Raw genomic sequence first — 13,386 nt, 5'->3', positions numbered from 1 at the left:
ATTTTCACTGATCTCTAGTTGAAATTTAGCGTTACCTTCAATTATGAATCTAGGCAACAAATCACAGCAGTATAGGCTCCACCTGTGATTTGACTCAAGATACTGCTTATGCACTTCACTAGGTCAAAATTATAGTATTTATTAGACCTACTGGTAAAACTTGTTACAGAAATCTTATGCTATTACATCATTTTAAAATTATTTTGATAGCAGTATTTTTTAATCCATTGATTTCTGTTGAAATTTATGTATTTTGTCTTTGTTGTTGTTGTTTAGTTGCTAAGTTGTGTCCAACTCTTTTGTGACCCTATGGACAGCAGCCCACCAGGCTCCTCTGTCCATGGAGTTTTGCAGGCAAGAATGTTGGGGTATGTCACCATTTCCTTCTCCAGGGAATCTTTCCCACCCAGGCATCGAACCCATGTCTGCTGCATTGGCAGACAGATTCTTTACCACTGAGCCCACCTGGGAAGCCCATATTTTATTATACCTATGCATTTACAAATATTTTTCTAAGAAGGAATCTGTAGGCCTCACTAGACCGCCAGAGGGGGATCAGGTATAAAAGATGGGTGAAAACTCCTATACCAGATCTTCTTGTCCAGGATCTTTTCATCCTAAACCACTTTCTGTCCCCAGCCCCCTTTTGAGATGTCTCTCTTAAATGAGCTGTTTTTTCCTATTCTTAGAATTGTCTCTCTCTCTCTCTTTTTTTTTTTTTTTTTAAACTGTAGCTGACTCCACTGGAACCCATTCTCTGTACACAACATACAAAGACTATGAGATCATGTTCCATGTTTCTACCATGCTGCCGTACACACCTAACAACAAGCAACAGGTAAGGGATCCTTGTGTTTTCTGTGTTTTTTTCACCCTTGTTTCATTTCCCCCAGAAGCCAAAGTAGCAAGTTTGTAAAATCTTAAACCAGAATTTGATGTTGCACCTGTCACAGCAGGAGGAAGCTTTGTACTTTGTGTGGAAGTAATAGCAAAGGAGCTGAAAACAAATGAAGAAACACAAATTCTAGGTTAACAGCCAGCTGGATGGCTTTGTGATTTAATCATTTGCTTTTCACCCAGGAGGATTGAGGTTTTCCTGAAATCTGAAAAGAACAAGTTGAAGTCATGGTGAATAGATGACTCTGCAGGGTTACAGAGAACACATATGAGTAGGTGAAGTTTCATCTCAAGAGGCCAGTGTACAAGGCAGGAAAGTACTGATGTTTCATTTCAGATTTCAAAGGAGGTTTCCTCTACTTACTTGGAGAAAAATTCAAAATAAATGTCAATGGGATCTCAGAGAAATGGTTTTTGTTTTTCTTTTTTTTAAACATATCCTTCAGGGAACAGCATAAGTAACAATTGCATTTGTGTACCTCATATAAAGATTTCTTTTGAAAAGATCTAAAACTCTTATTACTAAAATGTAGTCAGTGAGATGATAAAATGTGAAAACTAAGAAATGGCAGATGGTTACAGAGCAAGATGGAAACTGGCAATATTGTTTTAAAGAGTATGTGGTGGTAGTTGGTTTTAAAAATGTTTTAAAACAAATGATACCAAATGAAACTTAAAAGACCCAGAGAACTAATAGACTCTACTTTCAATAGCTCTTATAAACACAGCAGTCTTAAATCACTTCTGACCTTCAAACGGACATAGATTTTGTTATTGTCGATTGTTGTACTAACAGAACACAGGCCAGCTGCAGAATGAATCACATCCTCTTTCACAGAATTTAACAAAACAGGGATCAAATCTAACACGTAGTCACTTGAATTTGATTACATCACACATGTCAATAACAAAATCTTACCTCTCTTGATTCCCAAAGTAATCAAGAGTAGGAAACAAAGCAGTGAGTCAGCTATAAATCTGAAATAAACCTATTTTAAGATAAATTCCCTGATCTGGAGTCTGTTGACTATTTTATGCAAATTCCAAATTCTAGATTTCTTAGAGGAAAATACCGTGCTAAGAAAAATATACTAAACTCATTCTGACCAGACAGTAGACAGATTTTAAAAACTTTAGCAAATGATCTTTAAAGGGAAGATGAAGCCTTATTCTACCTGATTACTCAATGGAGAAGGGCTTCCTAAGTGGCTCAGTGGTAAAGAATCCACCTGCCAGTGCAGGAGATGCAAGTTCCATCCCTGGGTCAGGAAGATCCCCTGGAAAAGGATCTAGCACTCCAATATTCTTGTCTGGAAAATCTCATGGACAGAGGAGCCTGGAGGGCTACAGTCCATGGGGTCACAGAATCGGACACAACTTAGGGACTAACCAACCTTCAGCAGAGAAAAGTAACATGGGGGAGGAGGGCTAAAACATTCAGTAACAAGATTCAGTTGTTTGTATCCAGCTAAATAAGTTAAAGAGCTGAGCTGAGTTAGTTGGCATTTAAGTGGACAGCTAGTCTAAATGATTTAATTTGGGGTCCAATCAAAGCAAAAGTATTATAATCCTAAATCAGAATGAAAGAAATAATTGGTATTATGCATATTAAGAAATTTTAATTCTCTAGTTAAAGAATTTATTGTAATCTACATAGATTACATTATGGTTAGAAAAACCAGAAGGAATGTGTCTTAAAATCTTTTTGCAGGTATTGATTTATCAACACTGTCTTTTTTTTCATTATATATATTGCAAGATGGATAGATGGATTTATTTCTGTGAGGGTCGTTTAGTAAGTAAGATAACATATCAAGCCATATTTTGAAGGAAGGATGACAATGCATCAAATAACAATGACATCCATGCAAGAATGACATATACATAGTTAGGTTGTATTTGAGTTGATGTTTTCAAGATCCTGAATAGATTAATAATCTTTGATAACGGGTATATTTTATTTAGCAGTCAATAGGGAATAGCCTTTATTTAGGTCACATCTGGTAATATAGCATGTTTAGAAATGAAGTAAACAGCCTCATTAAAAGATAATTTGGAATGCTTTAAAATTCCTAAGGTTAAAAGTACATTTCACGAACTTCCTAACTCCCAATTCTCAACACTAATCTAATGCTGTTGTTTCTCCAGTATTGGCCGACAGCCAATACTTGATCATTGATTTTACTGGTATGTAATCTGTATAAGTTAAAGTCACTGGAGAAATTTTTCTTTAAGATTTATAAATATAAGTTTATCTCTAATGAATAGTTTATGTAAAGGCCGTGTTTAGTTGTTCTCCTCCTGGTAGGAGCCTCCGTGTAATAAATATGAGTAATACAAATTTTGTTCAGTTTTTGTTCACATGATTGAGCTAACCTGCTTAAGGACCCCTCCCAGAGAGGCACTGACCTGGGATGATTCATTCGGAGGGTCTGAAATTGAAAGCCACCTTCCCTGAACACCTTTTAATGTGAAACAGAGGGTGGTCTTAAGCAGCATTCACTGTAATTAAAGCAGTTATTTAAACCTGAAATTTAACCTGCTATAAAACTGTTAGAACATTCTGGAATATTATTAATTTCTGCATCCTCAGCGTGTGCCACAAAAAGTATTATCAGAAAACATCTTAGCCCCGTTTCTTTAAATGAAGCTAATTGAATCAGAACATAAATTGTGTTGTAATTACTTCAGCCATTCTCATCTTTAAAAAAAATCTTCCCCGTGGCAAGTTTCTTTCTTATACAAAAATGGAACAAAACTGTTGTTATGGAAACTGAGGATTTGGAGATGCTAGGACTTGGTGTAATATGCTAGAGATTGGTTAGATCTATTTGAATGGACTATGTATTTTATGCAAATTTCTGAATATTCATTTCTCTAGTCTTCTTGGAGGAGATGATAAGACATGCTAAAATATTGACAGTAACTGTGTAGATTTCCTCGCCTAATATGCACTGATTAATAATGAATGTTTTAAATACAATTACATAAGGGAATCAAAGAGGAAAAAGCAGAGCGTCGTCATTTATGTTGTTTGCTTATGTTTTCTTTTAGCTCCTACGGAAGCGGCACATTGGAAATGATATTGTAACAATTGTTTTCCAAGAGCCAGGAGCACAGCCATTCAGCCCGAAAAACATCCGATCCCACTTTCAGCATGTCTTCGTCATTGTCAGGGTTCACAACCCCTGCACTGACAGCGTCTGTTACAGGTAATGGCTCCAGAGGTGGCTGGATGGGCGTTGGCGGGTGGTCACATCGAAGGCCCCCTCCAGCTCTTCTTTCGGAAGTGGCAATGGGAAGTCCATCGCTATTTATTTCTGCCTTTAAACTGTGCACGCGGATGGCCAGATTCACAGGACGACGTAACCTGGTGGCGCTGACAGTGCCTAGACATGTTGGTTGGACACCTGCTGTTTCCATTCGCACCTCCTCCTTAGGTGGTGTCCTTCATCCACACCATCTGGTCACCAGCTAATTACTCATACTGCTAATTATATTTTGCTTTTGCCATGGCAGAAGCAGAGAAGAATGATCATAATAAGTAGGGAATAGTGAAAGTGAAAGTCGCTCAGTCATGTCCAACTCTTTGCAACCCCATGGACTGTGGACTATACAGTCCATGGAATTCTCCAGGCCAGAATACTGGAGTAGGTAGCCTCCCCCTTCTCCAGGGTGTCTTCCCAACCCAGGGATCGAACCCAGGTTCTATCTGCCTCCCACTTTGCAGGCAGATTCTTTACCAGCTGAGCCACAAGGGAAACCAAATGAGTAGGGAAGAGAAGTTTAATTTTTTTTTTAATTATTGCTGTTATTTTAAAAATCCCAAACCTTTGCTTCAGGCTGACTTGATTCACTGTAACATTTCTGACTTCAGTCTTAGAGGCTTTGTTAAGTGTTTGGTGGAATTGTTTCCATGTCCCTCATTGATGTAGTCTCATGAGTTACAGAATTCAAGATCCACCTGCAGTGGCCTCTGCAGGAATCCTGGAGGGGATTAGTGTTGAAGAGAGTAAGAACCTGTGATGCTGGATTGACATGAGTGTCATGCCAAGAAGATGTTTTGAGTATGTTCTAGCATGAGTAAGATGTCCTAAGAGGAATCGGTCCTTTTAGAATATGAAAGTTTATTGTAGTTTTGCATCCCTGAAATTTGGGAGACAAGGCTTTGTTAATTTTGAATAGTTGTTTTTAATTTAATGTAGCCATCTATACAGAAAGTGGCCAACTTAGGCTTCTAATTGGTTTGTTGTGAAATCTACAACTGTCTAATCCTAGGGGTAAGTAAGGCAAGTTAATTATAGGAGGACAAGCAAGTTCAGGGAACAGAACAAGTCAAGGTTACTTCTACTGACTGCCGTCATCCCTCCCTATTCCACAGTAACTATGTCTGATGAGCCCCCGTTATAGGCTCAGCTCTAGTTTAGGTATCTTATTTGTATTATTACCTCATTCAATTTTTAAAACCTATGAGGTGGCTTCCCTGGTGGCTCAGATTGAAAAGAGTCTACCTGCCATGTGGCAGACCCAGGTTCAATCCCTGGGTCGAGAAGATACCCTGGAGGAGGAAATAGCAAACCACTCCGGTATTCTTGTCTGGGAAATCACATGGACAGAGGAGCCCAGCAGGCTACAGTCCATGGAATCACATAGAGTCGGACACGACTGAGCAACTTAACGCTTTCATGAGGTGGGTACTGTTTTAATCCCCATTTTCACATGAGAAAATTTGAGCGCATGAGGATAGGTAACTTGCCTGAGGTCAGCTGGTACTGGGCAGACTGTAAGTTTGAATGCACCAAGTCTGATTTTAGAGTCTTGTCTCTTAACCACTCTACCCTGCTGCCTCACTCCATGCCATGTGAAATAGGGCCTTTGCTGCCCCTACTACCAACCTGCAGGCCATTCCAGAATTTCTCGGATGCCAAATCTATGTGAAAACCCCAAACCAAAGAAGTCTGTAGTTTCCTGGACTTGGGTAGAAACTCAAGCAAAGGAAGCCTAGATCAAAAGCCTCTTAGCAAGAATATGGTCTCCAAAAGCTGTGTTAGTTAGGTGTAGAAGGAGAGAATTAATGTAGAATATTTGACTGTAATTGGGATGGATGACTGAGTTTAGAAACTACACCCAAGCAATGGAAACATGCTGTGTACTGGATTCCTGCAAAGGATTTCATACAACTTTGTGGATAGAAAGCTAAATCCTGTTTTGAATCATCTCTAGGATGTTTGGGGAATGGAAAGCTATGTACTTTCTTTTGAAAAGAGATTCTTCTTTTAAAGGTCTTTGTCTTAGTGAATTGCTGTCCAGTAGAAATATAGTGCAAGTCACATATTCATTTTATATTTTCCAATAGCCATATTTTTTAAAGTAACAAGAAATAGGTAAAATTAATTTTAACAGTAGGTTTTTGCCCAATGTAAAGTGAAAGTCCCTCAGTCGTGTCCAACTCTTTGCGACCCCATGGACTGTATTTTGACCCAATAATAGGTATTATTTACCTGTGATATCCAAATATTATAATTTCAACATATAATTTTTAAATTTTAAAAATTATTGAGAAATCTTACGTATTTTTGGACCAAGACAAATCTCGAGTGCATTTTTAATTTACAGCTCACCTCAGTTAGGATGCTCAATTTTCATTGGAAATAATATGTATTTAGATTTCATAAAATTTGCAGTTGGAAAAGTATATTCGTGATAGCTTATTCCAAACATACTTTTAAAAGACTTTTGGAAAACTGAATCAAGTGACAGTTTTTAAATTTTAATATGATTTAATACTCCTTGACCATACCAGCCACATTTTCAGTGCTTAATAGCCACTGAAGTGTGTCCAATGCAAGTCTGAATACACTGATATAAGGAGGAAAGATGTCTGAGCCTTCTTCAATACTTGAGTGGTGGAGGAAGTGATATCTATTTTATTCTTTTCAAACTCTCCTCCCAGCCTGAGAATCAAGATTTTTGCTTGCTCTTTTTTTCCTCTCTCTCATTTTTAATCTCTTACCTGGAAACCACATATTCGTAGCCCACCTTGTGATGCTGGATGCCTTTGCAGGAGGACACTGGACACCCCAGCTCACAAGACATGGGCTAGCCCAGAATTCCCTAGTTGCCAAGCTTGCCTGAAGACCCAGAACGCTGTGAATTTTGGAACTATAGTAGTGATCTTTTCCTGTTAAAGACTTTAGGTACCTGGGTTTTTCTCGGTCCTTCTCAAATTCAGGTCGACATGTTTCCTGGGGTATGTGGTGATGCCAGATGTTTATAGGCCCAGAATAACTAGGGTACCTTGCTTGTAGTCTTTAATGCTTGGGAAAGGGATGTGAAGGTTTATTTTCTCACGAAAATGTATTAGGAAGTAGAATGGAAAATTTGTACCAATTTTAAGATAAAATGTGGGTCTTCAAAGAGTTTTCATACAAGTGGGGTTTTCTCATACCCCAGTCCCTCCCCCAAACTACTAGGGATATGAATTCATAGACCTCTTTCATTAGGGATACTCTGGTGGGAAAGCTTGGAGATACATTTAATTTATACAAATTTTATTTAAATCTACTTTTAATTGTATCTGTAAGAGATGTAGTTAGAATATTCAAATGCTTTCCCTCATTTAAAGTCTCTTGTTCCCAGCCTTCTCCACTGTGAACACTCAACGTTTATTTACTGACATCTACTTGGTGTCCAGAGTGTGGACAGTTAGTTCCTCAAAGGAGTGTCTTGCTGTAATTGTGTAGAGAATTGTGGGGTCAATACAGGCTAGAGATACAAAGAACGTTTAGCCGGGAAAATAGGATTCAGTGTATGTTGTGTAGCACAGATGGTGGAATTCAGTGGCAAATTAGAAATAATTCTATGAGTCAGGGGTGGATAGCGGTACAGATGGACACACAAACACAGAAAGGACACTGGCAAGTACAGTGAGAAGGCTGTGTTGTTGGAGAGATTAGTGGGCTGTAGAGGCCCTTGAAATCCTAGGCCCTCAGACAACAGTATATAAATAGACTTCTAGGAAAACTTACTCATTGTCAACATGCAAAGTAATTTATATACAAAAACGTAAAATTTAGAGTTTATTGTTACTCATTTATTTTTCACTAGTTCTTTGCAGCCCTAATCAAAATATGCTAGGCAGTATTCTAGGCTCTAGGATTTAACAGGGGAGCAGAGAGCAGGGGAAAAAAGCCCTATAGTGAATATGGAAATGAGATTCTGAAATAATGTGTGCTGTCCCACCCTGGGAACTATAATAGACTGTTTATTCAGGAAAAACTGACTAATCCAAGTTAATTCCAAAGTCTAGTTAACCTTGAATAGTAGACATAGCCAAGAACTCAAATTAATCTCTAAGTCTGAGTACTAAAGCTTATCCCCATACCTGATAAGAGAGCCCTCTGGTCTCTCTTACTTTACTTGTGTCATTACAAAGAGCTTAATTGTCTGATTTCAGTTGACAGAATAGATTAGAAGCAACAAATCAAAAAGATGAACCGTTTAGTGGCAAGGATGTACTGAAAGCATCAATAAGTGATGACTGATAAGGGAGATGCAGAAAAATGAGTCATGTTTAATGTGCAGATTTAATAAGCATAGCAATCCAAGGTCATTTGACTTGGGACCAAACAACCAAATGTACGCCATTCACCCCAAGGGCCTCAGATAAAAACACAGTGCAGAAATTTTACGACCATTTCTTTAAACAGCTAATGAATGGATGGATCTAGGCCTTGATCACCAAAGACTGCAAGTATCATAAAAAGAGACAAATGTGTGTCTCATAATGGAAGAACACAACGCCCCCTAGGAATCAGCCTTACCCCTCTTTCCAAAATTGAATGTGAATCTGATCAAACATCTAGAGAAGCCAAGTTGCAAGAAATATAAAAGACCACACAACATGTTTTTATTCAGGAAAATTCAGGCTCTGGACAACTCTGGAACACATAGCCCAGTTTCTTCTACAAGTACATTGCAAGAAGTAAAGGGGAGGTGAAGTCAGAAAAGTAGAGGAGCATTAACAGAATTCAAAATTTTAAGATAAAATTTATTGATTGTAATGTATGAACCTTATTTAGATCCATTTCAGGCAGACTGTTTAAAAATTTTAGAACATTTTTAACAGTTGAAAGTTGCTTTTTAATGAAACTAAAGAATTATTGTTAACTTTAAAACTAGTGTTGTAATAAGTAGTTTTAATATATACTCATCTTCAAAACAGATGTTAAATTGTGGTCAGGAGCTATGTTTAGGAAGTAGATATATATATATTATTCCTCTTAAGAAGATTTCCATATTCAGTGGTTAAGATGTAGTAAATGTTGAAATGAGTTAGTATGATGTAGTGCAGAAAGCACTTTGAACCAGACCAGACTGTTAAACATCTCAGATTTTAAATTTCGCTTTCTGTGCAGTAGAAAACTGCTTGACCCCTACTTAAAAATCCCCTAAGTATCTGATGTAGGCAGGGAAGTGTGGTATATGTACATTAAATGACCATGCCTTTCTTCTTTCCTTCTCTTGAATAAAAATAAACAAATATGCAAGCTTCAGCTGTCTCACAGTTGAAAAATCAACTGTGTCTCACAGAAGAAAAATCAAAGTGGGTCAAGTGGTGAGATTCTTTCAGAAAGTCTATTCCCAGCCATCATTAATCAGCATCCTTCTTGTCCCGTGTGGCTGACCTTTCTGTGACAAGATTCTGAAAATGTCACTCTTGGTGCTGAAAACCATTTAGGCAATATTGAGACTCCCTGGCATAGCCTACCACATGGAGTCCTTCAGGTCTGGCCTCTCTTATCTCTCAGCATCCGCTGGCCCCTCTCCCTGTCCTCCCATCCCCACCCCCGCCCCCATCATGGGGCTACTTAATAGCCCTTCCTCTCTGCACATGCCACTCTCTGGGCAAGAGTGCCTCTTCTCACACACACCCTGGCCCACTTTCATCCAGGAATGCCTGCTCTTTTCTCTGGCAGGGCTCCCCTGACCTCCCAGGACTGGGTAAAGTATCTTTCCTGAGTGTTCCAGTAGCATGCCGAACTCTCCCCAGCAGAGTGCTCAGCCCAGCAGAGGTAGCCCCACACCAGGCTTTGAGCTTCTGGAAGACTGAGCCTGTGACATCTCACCCTTGGTCCTGGCATATAGTCAGGTGTTGGTGATTGAAGACTGTTAGCAGTAGAGATCCCACAGGGAGGGGACGGTGGGTACCCATTTGTTCTGCCGCTCATCTTTCCTGGCCTTTGCCAAGGTCTGCTTTCTTGGAAAGCTCCCCAAGCTGGCAGTCTGATCTGAGCTTCTAAACTCGACAGTTTTGATGCTAAGTCCCCTTCCTTTTAAATGTCATTCTTTATTGCTGTTGCCATGGTGCTTCAGAAGTTCAAGAGTCTTACTCTTCTCACTCTTTTTCGTTGAGACCTCTGTTTAGGTGTCTCTGCAACATTCCCATGTATCAGCTTGCGACTTCATCCAAGGTCTTTGATGCCAGCAAAGGCCCAGGCCCACTGGCAGCAGCCTAATGGTGATCTCTTTGGCTGTGTGACTCTTGTAGATGGTCCCGTTCGCAAGCACCTTAAGAGGTGGAAATATAAAAACATAGCCCCAGGGAGTAAATGTGGTCTTGTCACACTGCCGGTTATCCAGAAGCTCAGATTCCTATCCTGGCTCACTCTAACAAGCTCTGGGCAAATTGTTGTACTTCTCCGAATCTGTTTCCTGGAGAAGTGAAGAATGTGTACCAGCTGTTCAAACGGAGGTTCAGGGATGTGTCAAACGACAGAGTGAAAGAGAACGCCTTCCTGGTCCCTCAGTGGCTTCAAGATGAGGGGAACAGAACAGATTTTTGTGTTAAAATGAATATAGATACTCTTCAGTGGAATGTGAAATCAAGATGAATGTTAAGATGAAACTCAAGATTCTGTTGACAAGAGTTTGAGGAACCCTGACTTCTCTTAAGTATCTTCCCCCCACCCATTGCTAACTTTCCATAACCCTTTCAGCCTTTGATCTTCTGTCTGTCATCCAGATAGCCCACTTGAGTAGATAACCCTCCTAGTCCTTGACAGTGCTGAGCATGTAAAGCATGGCTATGATTTTAAAGAATGTATTATTTCTCAAGAGATACAGTATTGCATACTAGGCTAAGTATGGCCAAGAAGCTCTTTGGAATGTGCTTTTAAAAATAGCAAAAGCCATTTATAATTAATTCATCTCAAGTATCTATATATAGCACACTGAAATTCTAGAAAGGCTTCTTTTCTTATGAAGGCAAAAAAAAAACAAAAAAAATTCTTTCTACTTAGCTTAAAACAGACCTTATTATCAAGAGTTCAGAATTGGTGGCATCTAAATTAATGAGCTTTTAACCTTGTAGAAAACCTTGAAAGTTAGATTTACCCAACATAAAGCCCTTTGTTTGAAAAGAGCATTCTAGGGTATCATCTTCCTCATCTTCTTCTGTAAGGATTCTATTTCTAATGATGCAAAGCTGATTTTAGTGTCTGTATCATTTACCTCCCTACTGTGATGAATCACTGATAATTATATGTTAAGGGTTCAGGTTTTTTCCCTCATAGTTCATTCTTGAGTCTTCTAATTATTGGAGGGTTTTCAATATATGTTTGTCTAACGTTCTATTAGCTAATAAATAGATCTATTAGACAACCCGTGAATTTAAGGGGCAAGTGGATGGATGGTGCCCATATCAACACCTTCTGCTAAGCATTTTTCTCTCCTTGTTTAAAATAAAATCTCTGCTGTTTCTTGAGAAAATGATATGAAATTAGCAAGAGAAGAATTGTCCATTTAAAAAGGAAAGATATTAAGTATTTCTGGGTCCTTCTGGGATTCCTCTTAGAAAAGCAAGTGAATCTGGATTTTAGCATCATCTGCTTGACTTGAGAAAAAAAAAAAGATCAAATTAAAATTATACAGCTGTCAGCATTCAAGCCAGACAGTTCACATTAGACAGGAAAAACTGCCTTTCTAATACTGATGTAATTAGCTATCATGCAGATGGAGGTTTCTGTGAATTCTCATTGCCAGTTGGAAAATGGGATGTTGCCTGCCACCTTTCTTTGTCATGAAATGAACTAGGTAGTCTTTTTTTTTTTTTTTTTTTTTTTAATAAATTAGTAAAAAGCCATTTTCAGAAATAGGCCACCTTGTGGCATATTCTGACAAAATATATAATTTGTCTCCTGAGGATGCTGATTTTTCTTTATTCTACTTTCACAAGTAATAATCATTTTTGGAAAAGTGAAGCCAAGGATCTTCAAGCAAACCCTTGAAATAAAGAAATTGTGCAAGTTTAATTTGAAAGTTGCATGCTCTTTGTTATGTCCTTTCGATTCTGAGAATTCTAGTGAAAAAGATTTTGTATTCTTAGTACAATTGCATAATTGAATCACTTTTAAATAATTGGATAATTTGAAAAGAGGATGTTTGATCTGCTAGAATCATCATTTCCAGTCCTCTCAAACTTTCCTCAGGTCCTAGAAGGAGATCTTGAAATATGATATAAAACACACAACCGCCCCACTTTCATTTAATTCCTGTTGTTGTTTTAGAAAAAACTTAAGTCCGTTTCCTTTTGAGATTAAAAATAATAGATTAGTATAGATACTTGTAGATCCTTGTCTTGGACCCAATTTTAGGAATATAGATGCAAAGAAAGTGACTGGAACAGGCTTTCTTAATTCAATCTTGCTTAAAGGAATGGGAAAGGAACATATTTTCCTCACCAATTGTCAGAATCAAATACCAAAAGTAGGGAATTTGGACTAAAGAACAGCTTCATTTAAAAATATGATTTTAAAGCACTGTTGGTTCAGTTCAGTTCAGTCGCTCAGTCGTGTCCAACTCTTCGCGACCCCATGAATCGTAGCACACCAGGCCTCCCTGTCCATCACCAACTCCCAGAGTTCACCCAGACTCACATCCACGAGTCAGTGATGCCATCCAGCCATCTCATCCTCTGTCATCCCCTTCTCCTCCCGCCCCCAATCCCTCCCAGCATCAGAGTCTTTTCCAATGAGTCAACTCTTCGCATGAGGTGGCCAAAGTACTGGAACTTTCAGCTTTAGCATCATTCCTTCCAAAGAAATCCCAGGGCTGATCTCCTTCAGAATGGACTGGTTGGATCTCCTTGCAGTCCAAGGGACTCTCGAGTCTTCTCCAACACCACAGTTCAAAAGCATCAATTCTTCGGCGCTCAGCCTTCTTCATGGTCCAACTCTCACATCCATACATGACCACAGGAAAAACCATAGCCTTGACTAGACGAACCTTTGTTGGCAAAGTAATGTCTCTGCTTTTCAATATGCTATCTAGGTTGGTTATAACTTTCCTTCCAAGGAGTAAGCATCTGGTATTACCACATAAAAATTATAATCCTTTTCTATTATCCAAATTTCAAGTTTCATTTTAAAATTATCCTTTTGGGAGAATTCCCTGGTGGTCCAGTAGTTAGGACTTGGCACTTTCAGTGCT

At 38.7% G+C, this 13,386-nt stretch overlaps 1 protein-coding gene across 10 annotated transcripts in view; it reads left to right on the top strand.

Annotated features, from left to right (window-relative positions):
* Positions 1 to 13,386, top strand: part of SIPA1L1 (signal induced proliferation associated 1 like 1) — a 510,536-nt gene that overhangs the window by 423,920 nt on the left and 73,230 nt on the right. For all 10 annotated transcript variants that reach the window (XM_044924786.2, XM_044924785.2, XM_044924792.2 and 7 more), the window contains 2 exons: positions 735 to 838; positions 3,952 to 4,109. In XM_044924786.2, coding sequence (XP_044780721.2) covers positions 735 to 838; positions 3,952 to 4,109 — 262 coding nt within the window. The remainder of the gene's footprint in view (positions 1 to 734; positions 839 to 3,951; positions 4,110 to 13,386) is intronic.

The sequence above is a fragment of the Bubalus bubalis genome, chromosome 11, assembly GCF_019923935.1.
Source record: "Bubalus bubalis isolate 160015118507 breed Murrah chromosome 11, NDDB_SH_1, whole genome shotgun sequence".
Taxonomy (NCBI): Eukaryota; Metazoa; Chordata; class Mammalia; order Artiodactyla; family Bovidae; genus Bubalus; species Bubalus bubalis.
This window is presented reverse-complemented; position numbering and strand designations above follow the sequence as displayed.